Below are 19,989 nucleotides of genomic sequence, written 5' to 3'. Positions count from 1 at the left end.
TATTACACCATGTAGATTTTGTTTTTATTTTAAGGTGCAACTGCTCCCCTGATTTCCTGTACATACTGTTTCTGGACCTTGAAACAGTCCATCTAAGGGTTTGAGTGTTTTATTTGTACCCCTACTTGCACTTGTTGATTTTTATTTATTATCACATTGCACTTTTGTATATTATACTATTTCACCTTGATTAATTCTAGTATTAGAGCGCCATCTACTGTTTGTTTTCTCACCAACAGCAGCCATGCCATACAGTATAAGAAACAATTTTATCTCCTATTAAGAAAACAGTTGTATGATATGTAGTCATTTAGCCCTTTTGGATAAACTGTGTCCAACGTGTATGTCCAGTATGTCTGTCGCTGTAATAAAAGTGTGTCTACATCAAATCCTGTGGACTTTCTTTGTATTAGTTCTATCCCCATTACACGAAGGGATGAGACTGGGTGGTTGTGGTTTGTACAGTGGTCAATAAAAACCGTATTCTCCGATTTATTATTTATCCTGCTCTTATGCTCAATAAATCTGTTTTTTAGACTCCTTTTTGTTTTACCCACATATAAAAGTCCACAAGTCCATTTCAAAAAACAGAAATTCAAAAAAGTAGTGGGAGACTATAAAGAAAATAGTGTTTACATATGGACTAAGCAAGATAAACGCACCAGATCCACAAATAAAGGAAAGGCAAGAAAAAATCCAAAAAGAGGAGAAAATTTCTCCAATGACCAAGAGGCCAGTTCATCTGCTGATGAGACACGGGGACAGACACCAGGACCCTCCAACTCTGCTTCTTTTTTAGGAGGAGGGAGAGGGATGGGGAAAAAGCAAAAGAAAAAAGACAAGGAGGGGGAGACGAAAACCAGCGGACACCGCCCGTCTTGAGACCCCGGCAATAAGTAGTGTGCATAGTCTTGTTATCAATCTCTCTGATTACTCACTGTCCGATACAGAATTGGAGGTTCTGTCTAGAGGTCCCTCATTTGTACCCACCACTAGAGCAAACAGATTTGATTTAGAGGTGGAGCTTTTTAAGATGGAGAGAAAACTAAACCTTAAATCTTTTTTTCTCAACAGGGGACCGGCCATGCAACAGCAGCAGCCATCAGTAGCCACTCAAAATCTGACTGAAGAAACGGTATGTAAATTAAAATCTACGTTTGTACCTCCTGTTAAGAATTCAGCAGTACAAGCATACATGAATTTGGTGAAACATGATATAAACACATATTTTAAGAAAAAACATCGCATACAATACAACCTTAACATCAGTCAAAAGCAGTGTTTAAAACATTTAGCCGATAACCCCAAGATCATCCTGAAAAGGGCAGACAAAGGAGGGGCCCTCGTTCTCCAAAATTATGAACAGTATAGGGCAGAAGCCGACAGACAACTAGCAGACACAAACTGCTATGTGAAATTAACACATGATCCCACAAACCCATACCAAGAAGAAATAAAACAAATCTTACGATTGGGTTTGGGTAATACATGGCTAACAGAAAAGGAGGTAGAATTCTTAACAATGGACCACCCACGCCGACCAGTGCTGAATCTACTACCAAAGATACATAAAAGTCTGCATAATCCCCCAGGTAGACCGATCATATCTGCCACAAATTCCATCAACCAGCCATTGTCAATGTTTGTAGACACTTTTTTACAACCATTAGTGAGAGAGGGTAGATCGTATATAAAAGACACGTTTGATTTTTTAAATAAAATAAGATCAATTGAGTTCAAAGATAGAGAAGTATTTCTAGTGACCATGAATGTCACTAGTCTCTATACGGTCATCCCTCATTCAGAAGGTTTAAAAGTGGTTAGGGAAAAATTAGAATTAAGTCACCATAAAGGACCACCAACTGATTACATCATGCTACTGTTACACTTTATCTTGCACAAAAATTCTTTTAAATTTGAGAACAATTTTTATTTGCAGACCACAGGTACCGCCATGGGTAGCAATGTAGCACCATCCTATGCTAACTTATACATGGCACATTTTGAATAAAAATACATCTATGACACACAATTCTTTGGTAAAATGCTCTTCTATTGTCGCTATATAGACGACCTCTTTTTTATCTGGGAGGGAACAGAAAATGAACTTATTGAGTTCTTCACATATTTGGCAGAAATACCTACGTCAATAAGATTTACTAAGAATTGGAGCAAATCTCAAATATCATATCTAGATGTAATGATCACATATGATGGACATGAGGTACACACAGACCTTTTTCGTAAACCTACGGATAGAAATGCTACATTACATGGATCTAGTTTTCATCCAGACCCATTAAAAAGGATGTTACCATATTCGCAAAAAATCAGAGCGGGAAAAATTGTTGACAGGCCTATACATCTAGCTAGAACCATAGCAGATATAAAAACCAGATTTACTGAAAGGGGACATAAAGCATCCAAAGTGAAAAAATCTTTGTATAAGGAACCACTAATGGTAACTAGGCCAATAGCCAAAGAGGATAAAATGACCTTTGTCAGCAAATAGACCACTGCAAGTAAATTTATTAAACAAACCATACAAAAACATTGGAAAATTCTTCAAACAGATCAGATATTAGGAAACATATGTAAAGAAACACCGAGATTTGCCTATAAAAGAGGAGAGAACATCAAGGATATTCTTATAAAAGCAGATAAAAAAGAGCACTATGTGAGTACACATTTCTTAAGTAACCCAAAAGCAGGCTGCTACAAGTGTTTTAATTGTTCGGTATGCAACAGTTTAATGACAGGTGATGTATTTTGTCATCCGAGAAGTGGTGCAAAATTTTAAATCAATAAGCGTATCACCTGCACTACCACACAAGTCATTTATATCATTAAATGTCCTTGTGGACTTTTATATGTGGGTAAAACAAAAAGGAGTCTAAAAACCAGATTTATTGAGCATAAGAGCAGGATAAATAATAAATCGGAGAATACGGTTTTTATTGACCACTGTACAAACCACAACCACCCAGTCTCATCCCTTCGTGTAATGGGGATAGAACTAATACAAAGAAAGTCCACAGGATTTGATGTAGACACACTTTTATTACAGCGAGAGACATACTGGACATACACGTTGGACACAGTTTATCCAAAAGGGCTAAATGACTACATATCATACAACTGTTTTCTTAATAGGAGATAAAATTGTTTCTTATATGGCATGGCTGCTGTTGGTGAGAAGCCTTTAAAGTGAGTAAGGACTTGATTAATAGATTGATAAGCATTCCATAAACTTTTAATAAATGTTTATTATGCACATTTTAAATTTACACTGGAGCACACTACATAGAGCTACCCCTGATCACATACTAAAGGACTTTTATTGCAGGAAAAGAGAGAAAGAAGTAAAGTCCAATTTTCAGGACACATTAAGGACTACAAGATTCCAGAGATCTCACAGTGAAGAAGCAGGACGCAGGAGCACCTCCCACATCGAGACGCAGAAGGAAGGAAGGCTTACAGCTCATAGAGCGAACACACAGCCCCCACAGCATCACGAGGGAAGGATAAACTACTCAGGCAAGAAGACTGATGTCACTGTAGATCGACCGGGAGACGATGACGACGCTGGAATGCATGGGCATGCGCAGAAGAGTCCCGTGACGTCACTGGAACGAACAGACCGGAAATGGACACAGGAACCGGAAATGAACTCTCATGGACTGTTATGGCTATGCATGGAGATAGCACTGATCAGGGGAAGCGGATTGGGAGCAGCTGGGGTGATTATGTAACTGTTTTCACTTGTTTTTCACTTGTTTGATTAATGTTGGAGGGTATATATACTAGGTAGACCCTCATTTGAGTATGCCTTATCACTTGAAAAAGACCTGTTGGTCGAAACGTCGTGTGGCACAATAAATTCATTTTCTTGAAATCCGTGGAGCGCTGGATCTCTCTTTTTTCCTCACTAGAATGAGAAAGGCATCACTGGTTATTCAGTGGTGCTTTTGTTTGAATAAATTAATGCATCGAGAAAGACTACAAATCTGCCGACTGTAAAAGAGAGATGTCACGGGATACAGTCAGAGCTGAGAAGAGCTCCACCAAGGTTGAGCTGCTGGAGATCAATGATGCTGAGCCAGATGCAGATGGTCACATAAGCAACAAGGAAAAAGATAACAGCACAATGCATGTGAAGATTCAAAGCCCTCTCCTGGGTTAAGGAGACTACATCCCTCATTGATTCCTGTGCAGAGCCTGATGTACCCATTGCTGATTCCTATGCTCTCGCTGTTAAAACAAGCACATTTCTTTCTGATTACCCTTCAGTATCTGATGATTCCTCTGTTGATTCTATGATCCCCACTGCAAAGACAAGTTTACTGCTCACAGGTTCCCTGGCATCTGTGTTGATGCAGCCTGACACTCAATTATCCCAAGGTACTGGCCTTCTATCAACAGCCAACCCAACGAGAATTATCTCACTACTTTGCCTGTCGCTGATAGATGGCTGTGTGTAACTGGACTAGACCTTGATAAGTAGATTGCCCTTGAGTCTTCTGCGTGCTGATCTGAGTAGTGGAGTTGCTTCACTGGAACTTATGCGTTATGCTTCTAACCAATCCTCTGTGCTTTCTGCGTCGTGCTCTGTGCTCCTTCGGAGAGATTTGAATCCTTCTGTCAGCCATCTGATGAGCTTAAATTGCCTGTGCCTAGGTCCCCTGCTTTGCTGTCACTCTTCATGTCCACATATTCAGATCCTCATCATGAACTGGTATCTATGTATTTACAGTCGGCTGAGCGGCAAGTCAGATTCAGAGTTTACGATTCCTGTGATGTCATCCAAATCCATCTATGATGCTATCAAAATCAGATTTTCATGGGACATTGCTTTGGAGCTGCTGAACTTATCCCTTTTGCCCGTCAATAAACTATCAGAAGTGGCCCACCATGAGCTGGCTGTCCATCGAGGTCACCCTGAAGAGCATGGAAAATCATCCGCAGAACACTCGAGAGGGGAGAGTAATGTCAGGGATATACCTAGTTGGCTCTCCCTCTCTCACAGTTTCCTTGTTTGTCTTCCGGTTGTGTGCTTCTGCTCCTGTCTTCTCTGGGATTCCTCTGTGGTTTTCTCTTGGTACTCTAATAGTTTCAGGTCTTCTGGTTTACCTTTGTTTTGTGGTTTTAGAGACTCTTTCTGCCATAGCCTGTTTAGTTAATAAAGATCCTTGCCTGTATTCGGCTTGTCCCGTCCTGTTCCTGTTACCTGTTCCCATCCTGTTTCCTTGCTGTCGACCTCTGCCCATGACCCGACTACCACCTTACTGCATGCCCTGAACCACTGCCTGTGACCCTGACTATGCCTTCACTTATTGCCTGCTGTCCTGGCCACTGATGTCCATCCTGCACCAGGAGTCCCCCTGACAACAGTAGTGTCTTTGGCCTAGACTAAACAAAAGTATCTTTGGTAAATTAGAGGTCCATAAAATTTCCCCACACACCTGAGTCAATTATAGCAGTGGTAGAGATGCGGCAAGTACTGACCTTAAGAATAATAGTCAGAAGGAAGTGGGGATGCCGGATGGGGACGTTGCTATCCTCGAGTGGTAAAAAATACGAGTTGTGACAGAGACTGTAACTGGTCAGATTTAACGGCATTTGCGGTATTTGATCTTTCGGGACCTTGAGCAGATGTAGGGCTGCTAGGCTTGTTAGGGCTACTGGCTAGGTAATGCCCAAGGTTGCCACAATACAAACATAAGTCTTCAGAGTGACATCAGCTTCTTTCCGTAGAGCGGTTTGGTCTTTGAATAGTATTCACCTGTATTGATTTAGCTTCTGGAGCTGAGGAAACGGTCATTCTCAACACCCTTGTCATGCAGGAAGACTTACACCTTCTTAAACAAGGACTGCCAGAAATGAAACCTTGTCTCTCTAGTCTCCTCTCTGAACTCCTTAGGTCTATCTGAATACAGAGGTGAAAACAGTCTTCCAATACCGTTGGAGCGAGTTCATCCTTTATCTGATCAGACAGGCCTCTGTGAAAATGGAACCTCTGTGCTAATTCGTTCCAGGTTGTGTCAGCTACCCATCTATGGAATTCCACTTCATATTCAGCAGCTGTACGCCTACCCTGGCAGAGGTTAATCAGAATTACTTCTGAAGTAGAGTCGTAATTAGTCATCAAACACAAGGCTCATAGCATCCAGGAAGTCTTGCAGGTTCCCTAACAAAGGACTATCTTGCTCCAAAAGATGGGATACCCAGGAGAGGGCCTCATCTTTTAGTAAGGAAACAATCAGTCCAATTAGGTCATTAATAACATGTGCCATGGTGGTCACTTACTGAGCCAGAGCGGATCCTGTTCCACGGGCTCCATGAAGGGCCTGTTTATTCTGTCACGGGGAGCAACTACGGAGTTGGAGTCCAGAAGCTAGGACAGGCTAGCACGTGGTCAGGAAAAAGGTCAGGGCTGGCGGTAACCAGGTAGCATCAGTAAACAGACCTCTTGCCAGAGAAAGGGAAGGCAAACTTGCATACAGGGTGAACCACAATAAACAGACAGGGAGAAGTAGGAATGGGAGTTTATAAAGGGCTGGCTGGAGATGAGGGACAGAGCTGAGCATTAGACCAGGGGTGCGCAAACTTCTTGAGCTGCACCACCCTGCCCAGGAGCTGCAGCATTCGCGCCCCCTGTCCAATGATGTCGCGGGTCACGTGACATCACGTGACCCCGTCACATCATTTGACGCGCGTTGCCATGGCGACCAGTGATGTCATACTGCTGCGGCCGAGTTTATTCGAGCATTTGCCCGTTCTCGGCCGCAGCAGTAACCTGGCGCGCGCCAGAGGGTGCCGGGCGCGCGCCGAAGACACGGAGGAGCACCCTCCGATCGGGGCTTTCTCCCTCCCGCTGCCGGGTCCGCCGGGTCCCCCAGAACCCCCTGCCGCCGTCCCCCACATCGCGGGACACCAGGGCTCCCTCGGGGAGCCCTGGACGCGCGTGCAGGGGGCGCAGGCACCCGATGACGCGTGACCGCACGCCGAGGGAGTGCGGCTAGCATGCCGGGGCATCCCCAGGCTTGCGGAGCTAGCCGCACTCAAATAAAATGTGCCGCCTCTGTATGACCCTGCAGCGTCATTTGAAGCCGCATTACCATGGTGATGCGACGCCGAAGACCCGGCAGAGAGTAGGTAAGTGAGTTACAGTGGCCTCACGCCTCCCCCGGCATTTAATTTAAATGCCGTGGGGAAGAGCGCGGGGCTTCTGTAACCGCCCGCGCCCCCCCTCCCTAGAAATTCTCGCGCCCCCCAGTTTGCGCACCACTACATTAGACAATCAGTATCCCCAGGAGGATTCTTGTAGAGACAGCAATGCAGTACCAGCAGCCCCTGTGGCAGGCAGGTAGAGCTCCAGCCTGGGAGCGCAGAGACCACTGACACTCGGTTTGCCCTGATTTGTAACTTGTTTCTTATTCATGAAATAAACATCACAATAAACAAAACAAAGTGTAACTTGAGCTCCTGTTTGCTGTATTCAAACATGTCTGACATCTCCATTAGAATAACAGAAAAACTCCTGTTACCCAGTGAGCTGAAGGTCTGGTGACTCTCCCTCATGACGTCCTCGTAAAGCTCCTTGTGTCCTCCTAAATACTCCCACTCCTCCATGGAGAAATAGACAGCAACAGCATCACACTTTATAGGTACCTGAAACACAGAGATTCACCTACTAAATATCCAAACATAACAATTGCTCCTGTAAGAATCTTTAACACATGGAAAGACAGGTGAGCATGGCAGAGAGGAAAATACAGATACATAGAACAAAGGTTCCTCAACAAAAGGCTGAAAGAAGAAATAAGGTTGGTAACATCTAACACTGTCCAGCAGCTCTCACCTCTCCGGTCAGCAGGCGAATGATCATGTTGGTGTGTTCCAGGATCTTCTCAGTCATCAGCTTCTTGTCATCGTTTCTCTCATATACCGGTGAGTTAGTTGAATGATCCATGATGGGTCTCAGGGTCCTGCCGAAACCTTCTGGTGTACAGGGAATGCTGCTGTCTGTGACATGCTCACCGTGCTTCTTCACAACACTATAATCCTACATATTGAGACAGTATTAAATATCAGTGTGCAGAGCAAGAGACAAACGTTGATACTGTTGCGGCCCCTTTTATCCTCCAACATCCTCGAAAAAATTCGGGGATGTTTTCCTTTTGTAACGGACTTTGCCGCGCGTCAGCCGCATTCATCAGACAGCGCTAATAGCGCTAAACCATGAAAGCGCCCGCAGCGCCCAAAACATGCCGCATCTGCTCGCGATTTTAAAAATCGCGGGGAAACGGCCGCAGGAGGTTAAAGGCGGCCGCCACTGTATGTCTCATGTTCCTGCAGATTTGTTCATTGCAGCGAGAGGTCAAATCTCGTTAACAGCACTATACTCAAGTAATCTATTCAGTAGCATCCTCACAAATTCTGTCAATTATATGACTAACGACTGCACCAAACACCTTGACCCCACTGTGCCTATATGAGCACAAAGATCATGGATTGTGCAAACACCACATTAAGAATGATATGTAATTACAGGACTTGTGACATTCTGAGGATATTATTCATTTTATTATTAACGTTTACTTATAAGGCGCCAACATATTCCGCAGTGTGGTACAATGGGGGAATCAATTATATAAATTACATAAGCAGAATAACGTATCAAATAAGGACAAACAAGCGCAGTTACAGATACAAAAGGAGAGGAGGGCCATGCTTGGGACAGCTTACAATGTAGAGGGAATAAGGGGCAATGTTATAACAAAAGGTAAAGTGGCTGGAGATGGAGGGGCTGAGTATTCCTCAGAATAAGCATACTCAGCCAATGGGCCAACCGCAAAGCTGATCCCATTAAGGTTTAAGGGTGTGAATGTTAGGGGTTGTCGGATGGCATGGCGTTTGGTCCAGCCACATTGCTGGTCCCAATAGGCTTGGGGGAAGGAGGGGAGGGTTGTATATGTTATAGAATTGCCAGATAGTCATCCTTTAAAAGGTGAGTTTTCAGGGAGCTTTGTAATGTCTAATAGCTTGAGGAGCGTGAGATACCTGGTAGGGAATGCAAGAGAAAGATTGCAGCATGGGAGAAGTCTTGAGGATATAGGAAGCCAGTGGAGGGATTTGCATAGTGGAGCAGCAGATGTGGAGCAGTGAGATACTGTAGATCAGTCTTGCAGCAGCATTGTGGATGGATTGGAGTTTGGATGAGGGGAATGCCGACTAGGAGAACGAAGGGGAATGTTGTGATGATGAAGGGGTAACCAGGCTCACTGATAAAAGGTTAAGTCCACATGGTTGCCCTGTCCCTGATCCGTGTTTTGGGTTCCTAGAGTGTCAGCTCCTGGACCTGACTGTCATATATGCATTATTGTGACTGTGTGTAAAATGATGCGACAATAAATAATGTCTGTGTTTTTACCTTTCCAGGGGTGCTGGGACCAGGAGATTTGTAGGCTATGAGTTTCAGGGTAGGGTTGGCGTAGAAAGTCTTTACAGATTGTGACTATGTAGCAGGGTTCCGGAGTTACAGGATAACCCCAAAGATGTACCCGGGAATCAGGTAAGATTCTCGGATACATGGAGGCACATTGCTCCGGTCGAACTCCTACCCTGAAAACGTTCTTGCGACTCACCACTAGGATGCCTGCTGCAGCACAGTCCCACGTGGTATCAATCAAATAAAGGCATTTCAGAGATCAGTGGCAATGAGCTTGACTCTGGTGTATGGAATATGCAGGAACTTCAGTCAGATAGGATAGTATACGGTCCCAGTCACCGACCCAGAAAAAGTCACCCAGTCACCAACCCAAAGTCACCCACCCACCAACCCAAAGTCACCCACCCACCAACCCAAAGTCACCCACCCACCCAAAGTCACCCACCCACTGACCCAAAGTCACCCACCCACCCAAAGTCAACCGACCCAAAGTCACCCACCCACCGACCCAAAGTCACCCACCCACCCAGTCACTGACCCAAAGTCACCCACTGACCCAAAGTCACCCACCCACCCAGTCACTGACCCAAAGTCACCCACCGACCCAAAGTCACCCACCGACCCAAAGTCACCCACCAACCCAAAGTCACCCACCCACCGACCCAAAGCCAACCAACCCACCCACTGACCCAAAGTCACCCACCGACCCACCAACCCAAAGTCACCCACCCACTGACCCAAAGCACCCACCCACCGACCCAAAGTCACCTACCCAAAGTCACCCACCCACTGACCCAAAGTCACCCACCGACCCAAAGTCACCCACCCACCGACCGAAAGTCACCCACCGACCCACCAACCCAAAGTTACCCACCCACCGACCCAAAGCCACCCACCCACCGACCTGAAGTCACCGACCCAAAGTCACCCACCGACCCAAAGTCACCCACCCACCAACCCAAAGTCACCCACCCACCGACCCAAAGTCACCCACCGACCCAAAGTCACCCACCCACCGACCGAAAGTCACCCACCGACCCACCAACCCAAAGTTACCCACCCACCGACCCAAAGCCACCCACCCACCGACCTGAAGTCACCGACCCAAAGTCACCCACTGACCCAAAGTCACCCACCCACCAACCCAAAGTCACCCACCCACCGACCCAAAGTCACCCACCGACCCAAAGTCACCCACCCACCCAGTCACTGACACAAAGTCACCCACCCACTCAGTTACCGACCCACCCACCCACTCAGTCAACTCAGTCACCCACCTAGCTGTCAAGAGGGGGGGGAAGCCCAACCCTGTCGCCCCCCCCCCCCCCCCAAAATTACATCCCGGGCAACGCCGGGTATATCAGCTAGTACGAAATAAGACACATAAAATGCTGATGTCATCAGATTGGGTTGCTCTCCGCTACCTCCATCACAGACCTCTCCGCTTCAGCTCACCACTGTCTTCATCAGTCGTTTATGAAGCTGCAGGTAAGTATCCTGATGATAGGAGGGTCTTTGTGCCAGTTCTTCCGTCTACGGAACAGCTCGGCGCAACATCCAAGGGGGAACGGTATGGAGCCTTCTGATGACGTCACGCGTTTCACTAGGTGTGTAGCTTCGTCAGGAGTCACACACGACTGATGCAGACAGCGGTGAGCTGAAGCGGAGAGGTCTGTGACGGAGGTAGCGGGGAGCAACCCAATCTGATGACATCAGCATTTTATGTTTCTTATTTCGTATGACACTGTATAAGTGTTCATTTTTTAATTGTTTCTATAAAATCATTTCTTGTACTGGATTACGCTATGGATGTCTTTTCTCTCTTACCCTGATTGGTGAATATCCCTGAGTGACACCGTATACTATCCTATCTGACTGAAGTTCCTGCATATTCCATACACCAGAGTCAAGCTCATTGCCACTGATCTCTGAAACGCCATTATTTGATTGATACCACGTAAGTCTCCATTTGATCGAGTATCCAATATATTCGATGGTTACAAACTATATTTGCACTATGTTTTATGCATCTTTTATTACATATTGAACCTGCGCTCCCTCACACCTTGAAGCCATCAACGTTTGAAGTGGATTCAACAGACCATCTACTTAAAGGGTTTTGAGCTGCAAATCTCTTTATTTTTTCACACTGTTCTCTAGTCACTTTATGATTATACATTATTGCACTTTGTTTAAGTTTTTATGTTATATCCACATATTGACGGCACTATTTTATGCCCTTTATCACTGCGCCACCCTATTTGCACTTTGTTGCACTCTGTTTTCTCGCAGCACAGTCCCGCAAGGTAAATGGGGACTAAGGGGTTAATGTATCTCTGCAACATACCAGGGGTCCCCGTGTATAAGGGGGGATGCCGAGATCATGCCCTGACCACCTTAACCCTGGTATAGGGGTTCAGGGGTTGCTCCAGTCATGTATAAGATTGTGGCGCTTTTATTAAAATAAAAAAAGAAATCTACGTTTGCAGAGAATAAGGGATATAGCTAGTGGGGATGAAACAGTTCCCATTATCACTTTATCCCTCACACCAAAAGACCTAGGACATTTTAAAAAGAAAATGTATAAAGTATATTTTATTAAACTGATAGGTTTTAAAATATAGTATGCTGGTACATCGAAACCTAAGCTGGGTCTTTCACTGTTTGGACTCTGAGGGGGGCTTATGGGCTACAAGGGTGTGGTGCCATGAAGTCTGCCCTAGGCCCGTACATGAAAGTCACACTTGTGGCCAGAAGTGTGAACGCCATCTGGACAGGATGGCTGAGTGAAGTACCAACGTCCTGGGATGAATACAGGCCACCCGGCCAGTAGTCACCTCCCTAGACGTGGAGGCACCATGCCCTGCGGTGGGTTCTGCATGGCTAGTAGGCCAGATGGTGGTTTTCGCACATGCCCCTGTGCCCTGTTGAAGCTCCAGTTGCACGCCTTCACAAGACTGGCAAACAGCTCAGTGGCTAGCAGTAAAGTTCCCACTCTGCGGGTTGGCGGTAATACTGTGGGGATGGCTTTGGAAAGGATATATAAAAAAGTTAGCAGCCAGCCCAGAGTGTTCCAAGTTGTGTTCCAAGTTTTAAGTGAGTTCTAAATAAGTCATCTAAGATTCTCATATGCTAAGTGTCCAGTTTCAGTCTGCAGCAAGAAAGAAAAGAGGCTTCAGCAGAAAGCTGCCTGGATATTTTCTGTCCTGTTTTGCAACTGTGATCAGGGTGAGGATTCCCTGCCCTTAGGAGAGTCTAGTTTTGTATCCCAGGTCCAAGGAAGTGTGTTTTCTTCCTGCTACTTGTAACCCAGTGTGTGTATGTATGTGTGTGTGTGTGTGTGTGTGTGTGTGTGTGTGTGTGTGTGTGTGTGTGTGTGTGTGTGTGTGTGTGTGTGTGTGTGTGTGTGTGTGTGTGTGTGTGTGTGTGTGTGTGTGTGTGTGCGCGTGTATGTCTGTTTCCACTACATAAATCACAATGTGTTTTACTCTTTGGTTTTGCTCAGTGAAATGATCCTGGTTAAAAGGGTGTAATGTCCTGGTCTCCCGCGACAAATGCCGACTAGGAGAACGAGGGGAATACGGACTAGGAGAATGTTGCAGTAGTGAAGGCGGGACAAGATGAGTGAGTGAATTAGGATTTTAGTTGCATCATGAGTGAGAAAAGGGCGTATTCTTGCAATATTTCTGAGGTGGAGGTGGCAGGACTTAATGAGGAATAGAATGGGAGGGAGGAAGCAGAGGGTAGAGTCAAAGACAACCACTAGTCGGTGGTTTTGGGGTGCTGAAGAGGTAGTGGTATTATTAAGTGAGGGATAGAATGGGTGTAGGGTGGACAATGGAAGGGGGAACGAATAGTAGTTGTGTTTTGGACATGTTAAGCTTCAAGAAAAGATGGGACATCCAGGAGATTGTGGAGAGAGTTAGTAGCAACGAGGGTGAGAGGATAGAGTTAGTATAAGAAAAACATAGGTTTGCTAGGCAAGGGAAAGGGCAGTGTTATAGGAGGAGAGTATGAATTTATAGTGGAGGAAATCAGCTTTGGAGAGTGATTTCCACAGCAGTGATTAGCACTTTTCACGGTAGCAAGTAACATTTGTGTGCCATGGTTGTGGCTTGAATTATTGGGGGACAACATGTGGGTGCAGGAGCTCAGGAACTTTTTTGTTTAAGGCTCATGAAAGTGTACTGTTTTATATAGAGAGGATGCAAGGCCAGGACAGGAAAAGGTAGAGATCAGAGTGAGAAGAGGTTGTAAAGGTTTGAAAAATTAGAAGGGCCTAGAGCATGTAGGTTCTGTATGTAAATGTGGAATTAGGTGATGTAGATGTTGCAGAGGATAGAGTGAGGCTAAAGGTTAGGGAGTGTTAGAGGAGTTCAAGACTAAGCACAAGCGGGAGAAAACAAGGTGAAGTGAGTGATCATTGCTGTGAGTAGGAGAGGTAGTCAACTGGGAGAGACCAAAGGGGAAGGTAAAGGAAAGCAATAGGGAGGCTGATGTGACATTGTGATTGCCAATAGGTATGTAAAAGTCTCCCAGGATGATGGTAAGTGTGTCAGAAGAGAGAAAGGAAGTCAGGCGGCAAAGTTATGAAGTAAAAAATAATGTAGCACAGGTGCAATACATACATTTTAGAATATATGTATAATATATGAAATGTCTCCCAGATATCCCTCTGCACAAACATCTTCTTGAACCCAAGTACATCCAATCACTGGGTCCATACCCATGCCAAAGTACATCCTTCTCTGCCCTATCTGAATGTGTGTTCTCCTGCTGCCCAAGCATGTCTGTAGGTGGTCCTAGGCTCCCCATATGACCAAACATCTTGGCTGCTCCTGGGTTCTTGCTTTGTCTAATTATATCTGTCTCTCGGACATTGCTTCTCAACCACCTCCCATATTAACACTCTGCGGGTCCCTGTTGTAGTGAAGGAGATAAGAGTGGTGTCATTATGACATTGTCCAGCAGCCCTCACCTCTCCAGTCAGGAGGTAGATGATCTCCAGGGTGTGATTCAAGATCCTTCCAGTCATATTTTTCTCGTCCATCATCAGCAAATTAGTCAGATAATCCAAGAATGGTCTCTAGTTCTTGTGGAAATTTTTTTTACCACGTAGTGACCTCGGTAGTTAGTGATATATATAGTATTTGTCCGTCACAGTATTTTCATCCTATAAATGGAGAAAGAGGGCTGTATATGTAAACTTGCAGAGAAAGGAAAGGATACAATGGAATACGTGTCTCTCCTGTCTGAGACGATTTGTTGGGGGAGACAGATGTGAGAGACTGTGGGGCCTTCCCTACAGCAACCACAATCTGGAAGGGGTTAGCTGGGGCCTATGGGGGAAGGTCCTTCTACGAGGACCGAAACGTTGGCTGCCTTGTGTTCACAATACACATTTTTTTGGATCATATCTGCGGTGTGCTGTCTGTTTGTTATCAGGATCCCTTTAACAGGGGAGTTATCCCTGTTCAGGTAATGTGCCTCTAATCCAGCAGTGTGGTGGTTAACTGCTGGTAGTCAATTAACAAACACCACCTGCCTGATTAGATTGCTTAGAAAAACCTGTCTTTTGAGACAGGAAGAGAGACTCCTTAGCTCACACCTGAGCTGAACTTGGAGACAGAGCAGAGAAGATTGTCCTTGACTCTCACAACTTGTGAGACTGACATGGGGACACTTGTCTTGAGCCCTGCCAGAAGAAACAGCAGAGCTGCTTTCAAGACACTGGGGAAACTTCTAAACCTGAATGCTGACAAACCCTGAAGAAAAGGTAGCAACCAGGGACAGAGAAGATTTTCCCTTCAAACCACAAGGAAAAAAGATAAGACTTTCATTTATAAGATTTTTTTATATCTGTTCATTTCATGCTATATGTTTGGGGCTGGGAGACATGCTTATCTAAGGGAGTTGTGGACTGCATAGTATTTCACAAGAAATACTCCCAAGTGAATAGAAGCTTTCTTTACCCCTTGTTTGGATGGTTTCCTGATGTTAAGGAAACAGGCGCAATAAAAGCCTTATTTAATTTCACCATAACCAGTCTCCCTTGCATACCTCTGTGAGCGTCTGCCTACAATCCCCCTGGTCACTATATGCCTACATTTCTTCTATGAGATGGGCATCTGCCTTCTGTGAAATTGTGAGTGCAAACTTCAATACCAATGACATATATATATATATATATATATATATACAGTGTTCGACAAACCTATACATTTGCTCGCCCCGGGCGAGTGGATTTAACATCGTGGCGAGCTCCTATTGGCCCAAGCAGCACACATTTGGTACTAGGTGGCGAGTAGATTTTTTTTGTTCGGCGAGTAGATTTTTTGATGATTTGTCGACCACTATATATATATATATATATATATATATATATATATATATATATATATAACAAAACAAAACAAAAACATTTAAGGAGCGCCTACTATAACAACCTATAAATTGTGAGTGAATTAGCTACTGTGTTGAAACAACCAATGGGGTGGCCAGGGGGGGGTTAATAATATAAGATGGATCCTATGTTAAAAAATGACTAATAAAATTTTAATAAAAAATGCTATAAAAAATATATAAAAGTGACAAAAAAACTTTAATACTAAAAAATAAAAATGAATAGCTTTAGATGTATACCAAAAACCTTAAAAAACATAGAGTCCCGTTCCAATAGAGTGCATCCAGGTAAAGGCAGCCCGTTTGAAAGGGACACAACTCCCTTGGAAATACCTATGAGAGAAAATGAGAAAAAAACAGGCGCACACCTAGTGCATTAAAGTAATACAATCATTTTATGGAACATTAAAAAATAGACAAATGCCCACTCACAAATCAAACAATAAAAAAGAGCAGTTATGAGATTGGCCCTCATAAGCCACTGGCAGCGTCTCGATCAGCAATGGAGTTTTCCTCCTCCACACGTGTAGTACAGACTCCTTCACCGGAAGTGACGTCCTCCCGGCGTGTGCCCCGCAACAGGAAGTCCCTCCGGGAACCAAAGATCTTGCCTTCTTTCTTCTGGCTGTTGTACCATCAAGAGTAGTGGAGATCTGCCCGCTGCTTCTTGTCTGTCTCGCCACTCACGATACTGCGTCCGCAATCTGCTGTGTTTAGTGGGAAAGTGCCTCCTCCGTCTCAGCCACGCCCTACGCGTTTCGTCATCAAGGATGAAGTCATCCTTGATGACGAAACGCGTAGGGCGTGGCTGAGACGGAGGAGGCACTTTCCCACTAAACACAGCAGATTGCGGACGCAGTATCGTGAGTGGCGAGACAGACAAGAAGCAGCGGGCAGATCTCCACTACTCTTGATGGTACAACAGCCAGAAGAAAGAAGGCAAGATCTTTGGTTCCCGGAGGGACTTCCTGTTGCGGGGCACACGCCGGGAGGACGTCACTTCCGGTGAAGGAGTCTGTACTACACGTGTGGAGGAGGAAAACTCCATTGCTGATCGAGACGCTGCCAGTGGCTTATGAGGGCCAATCTCATAACTGCTCTTTTTTATTGTTTGATTTGTGAGTGGGCATTTGTCTATTTTTTAATGTTCCATAAAATGATTGTATTACTTTAATGCACTAGGTGTGCGCCTGTTTTTTTCTCATTTTCTCTCATATATATATATATATATATATATATATATATATATATATATATATATATATATACAGTGGTTGACAAATCACCAAAAAATCTACTCGCCACACAAAAAAATCTACTCGCCACACAAAAAAATCTACTCGCCACCTAGTACCAAACGTGTGCTGCTTGGGCCAATATTTACTCGCCAGGGGGTTAAATCCACTCGCCCGGGGCGAGCAAATGTATAGGTTTGTCGAACACTGTATATATATATATATATATATATATATATATATATATATAGATATATATATACACACATGTAGAGGTATCAGTACCGTGTTAGCCGAGCTTCAATAATCAAAAAATAAATAGATGATACCGTTCTGTGGCTAACGAAATGCTTTTATTTGTGCGAGCTTTCGAGATACACTGATCTCTTCTTCCGGCGATGTTACAATGAATGAAGCAAGGGTATACTTAAAAACAGTGTTTCTTGGAATGTTATCTGTGCTGGTCCTTCCCCCGGTGTGGATGTGTTTTATGGCTAGTGGTGTCAAAAGGTTCCTGAAAGCAAGTGAAGAAAGAGTGTGTATGTGTATGTGTATCAGTGTGAATAAAAATGAATGGAGAGCCCACAGTATATACAGTGCTTTACAAAAGGTGTGTGTGGAGTGGGAGTGGATATAAATGGTGTGGGTGGGTGTGGAAATGTGAGAGTTTGTAGCACAACTAAAAGTGTGTGTGGATACCTTGTGGTCCCTATTGGTGTATAGGGATGGAAAAACAAGGAGTATTAGTATGTGTGAGAGACAGCTGTGTGTGCATACATATAGCACAGTATGTACAGACATGGCCTTTAGCGCTCATGGGAAGAGAGTTCACTTGTGTCAATAATGACTCATAAAATTTCGATCTCTGTTTAGGCCACTGCTAAGTGTCCCGAACAGTTGCATAAATTTGTATTCATGCAACCGTCTCTCTTTCGGGTTTTTTAAGATTACCTTTGAGTATGGCAACCCTCAGATCGTTCATCTTATGGCCAGAGTCAGAGAAATGTTCGCCAACAGGACTGTCTCTTGTTCCGCGTGTGATGCTGTGGCGATGCAGGTTCATTCTCTTGTTTAGCCCCTGCCCTGTCTCACCTATGTATTAGCAGCCCCCTGGGCATTTCATGCACATGATGAGGTACACGACATTGCTGGAGGAACAGGTGAACCTTCCTCTGATTTTGTATTCCCGATTCCTGTGTGGTATTTGTATTGTGTCCGCTGTGTAGAGCATTGCGCAGGTTTTGAATCTTGGGTCTTGGCATGGTTTTGTCCCGCATTCAGTTGTACTGCTGAATACTTTACTCCTCACCATAATATTCTTGAGATTATGGGGTTGTCTGTATGATAATAAGGGTGCTTCAGGGAAGACCTGTTGCAGTCTTGTATTTTCCTGGAGGATGGGTTGTAGTTTCCTGGCGATCTTGCGTAGGGCTCCTAGGTGTGGGTTATATGTGACCACCAAAGGTATCCTGTCGCTTGTCTCCTTCTGTTTGTATTCAAGGAGATCACTTCTTGGTATTCTGGTGGCTTTGTGAATTTGCTGGTCTACAATTCTGTGGTTATATCCACGGTTTATAAAGTCTGATCTCAAGGCTTTAATCCGCTGGTCTCTGTCTGCTGTGTCGGAGCATATCCGGTTGTATCGTATGGCTTGACTTTAGATGGTTGCATGTTTGGTGTGTGTCGGGTGGAAGCTGTTGTCCCTCAAATAGCTGGCTCTGTCTGTAGGTTTGCGGTATACAGAAGTCTGTAGTTGGTACACACACACACACACCCCGTGGTTAGTGAGAAGACAACACGATTCTTCTGGTGAAATAATAACCTGGTGGATTTATAAAAGCTAAGGGAATTGTGAAAACCAAATAATGCTGAGGCAAAACACTTACACGGGCATGTGTAAGTGAAGGACACTAAAATGATCTGTACTGCTGGCTTCCTCCCGTCGTTTGGGGTCTGCGTCTTGACCAATGCAGTATGCCGTATAGAGAAGGTTTATTTCACAACAATAAAAGAAAATAGTAGTACTGTGTGACTTACATAAAAATAAATCAAAATGAAAATGGTGAACAGTGCAGGTGAGCAGTCTCCGTAGCCTGGACTGCAGTGTTCACCGTTTTTATTTTTATGTAAGTCACCCAGTACTACTATTTTCTCTCACTGTTGTGTAATAAAGCTTCCCTATACTGCATACTGCATTGGTCTCTCTCCTTCCCTGGGTTTACTGCGAGTCAAATCTCAAGACGCAGACACCAAACGACGGGAGGAAGCCTGCAGTACAGATTATTTTAGTGTCCTTCACTTACACATGCCCGTGTAAGTGTTTTGCCTCAGCATTATTTGGTTTTCACCATTCCCTTCACCCCTTGGTTTGTTGTATTGCATCTGGTTCATATTTTGTTTTATACATTGTACGCCTGTCACGATCGCTTACAGGGTTATAATATACACCAAAATAACTGGGTTGAATTGAATACGACTGTGATATAATAAAGAGATTGTATTCCTTAAAAACAGGTGGACACACAATATTGGACAAATAACAAACAGAATATATACACTTACTTAGGAAGGGGACCATGAAATAATCAGGATTCAGGTTAGCAGTTCATCAGGCATTACAGGATACAAAATGAAGACACGAAAGACAATGGGCATAGAGCTTGCAATCGTTTTTATGCGATTTGGGCTCTATCCCTAACATTGGAGCTCAGGCATTGGAGAACAATTACCTGGGTCCAATTACCTTTTGCCAACTCACGTGGGAAGCAAAGTAGTACCTGCCCACAGGGGGTTGGAATTCCTCTAGTCAGAGATCCATTTCCTTAGCCCCACACTAAAAAGATGGCACCTCCAAGTCTGCCAGATGGGGATCTGGACAGGGAAATTCTGACTTTAAGTGTG

General features: G+C 44.5%; 1 protein-coding gene across 3 annotated transcripts in view; it reads right to left on the bottom strand.

Annotated features, from left to right (window-relative positions):
- Positions 1-19,989, bottom strand: part of LOC142469116 (uncharacterized) — an 88,871-nt gene that overhangs the window by 20,422 nt on the left and 48,460 nt on the right. For all 3 annotated transcript variants that reach the window (XM_075576040.1, XM_075576039.1, XM_075576041.1), the window contains exons 2-4: positions 14,430-14,624; positions 7,862-8,065; positions 7,548-7,671 (exon numbers count right to left, since the gene is read on the bottom strand). In XM_075576040.1, coding sequence (XP_075432155.1) covers positions 7,548-7,671; positions 7,862-8,065; positions 14,430-14,504 — 403 coding nt within the window. In that variant the 5' untranslated portion in view covers positions 14,505-14,624. The remainder of the gene's footprint in view (positions 1-7,547; positions 7,672-7,861; positions 8,066-14,429; positions 14,625-19,989) is intronic.

Source organism: Ascaphus truei, chromosome 18 (assembly GCF_040206685.1).
Source record: "Ascaphus truei isolate aAscTru1 chromosome 18, aAscTru1.hap1, whole genome shotgun sequence".
Classification (NCBI taxonomy): domain Eukaryota; kingdom Metazoa; phylum Chordata; class Amphibia; order Anura; family Ascaphidae; genus Ascaphus; species Ascaphus truei.
The sequence above is the reverse complement of the archived record's forward strand: the minus strand, read 5'-3'. Positions and strand labels throughout refer to the sequence as shown.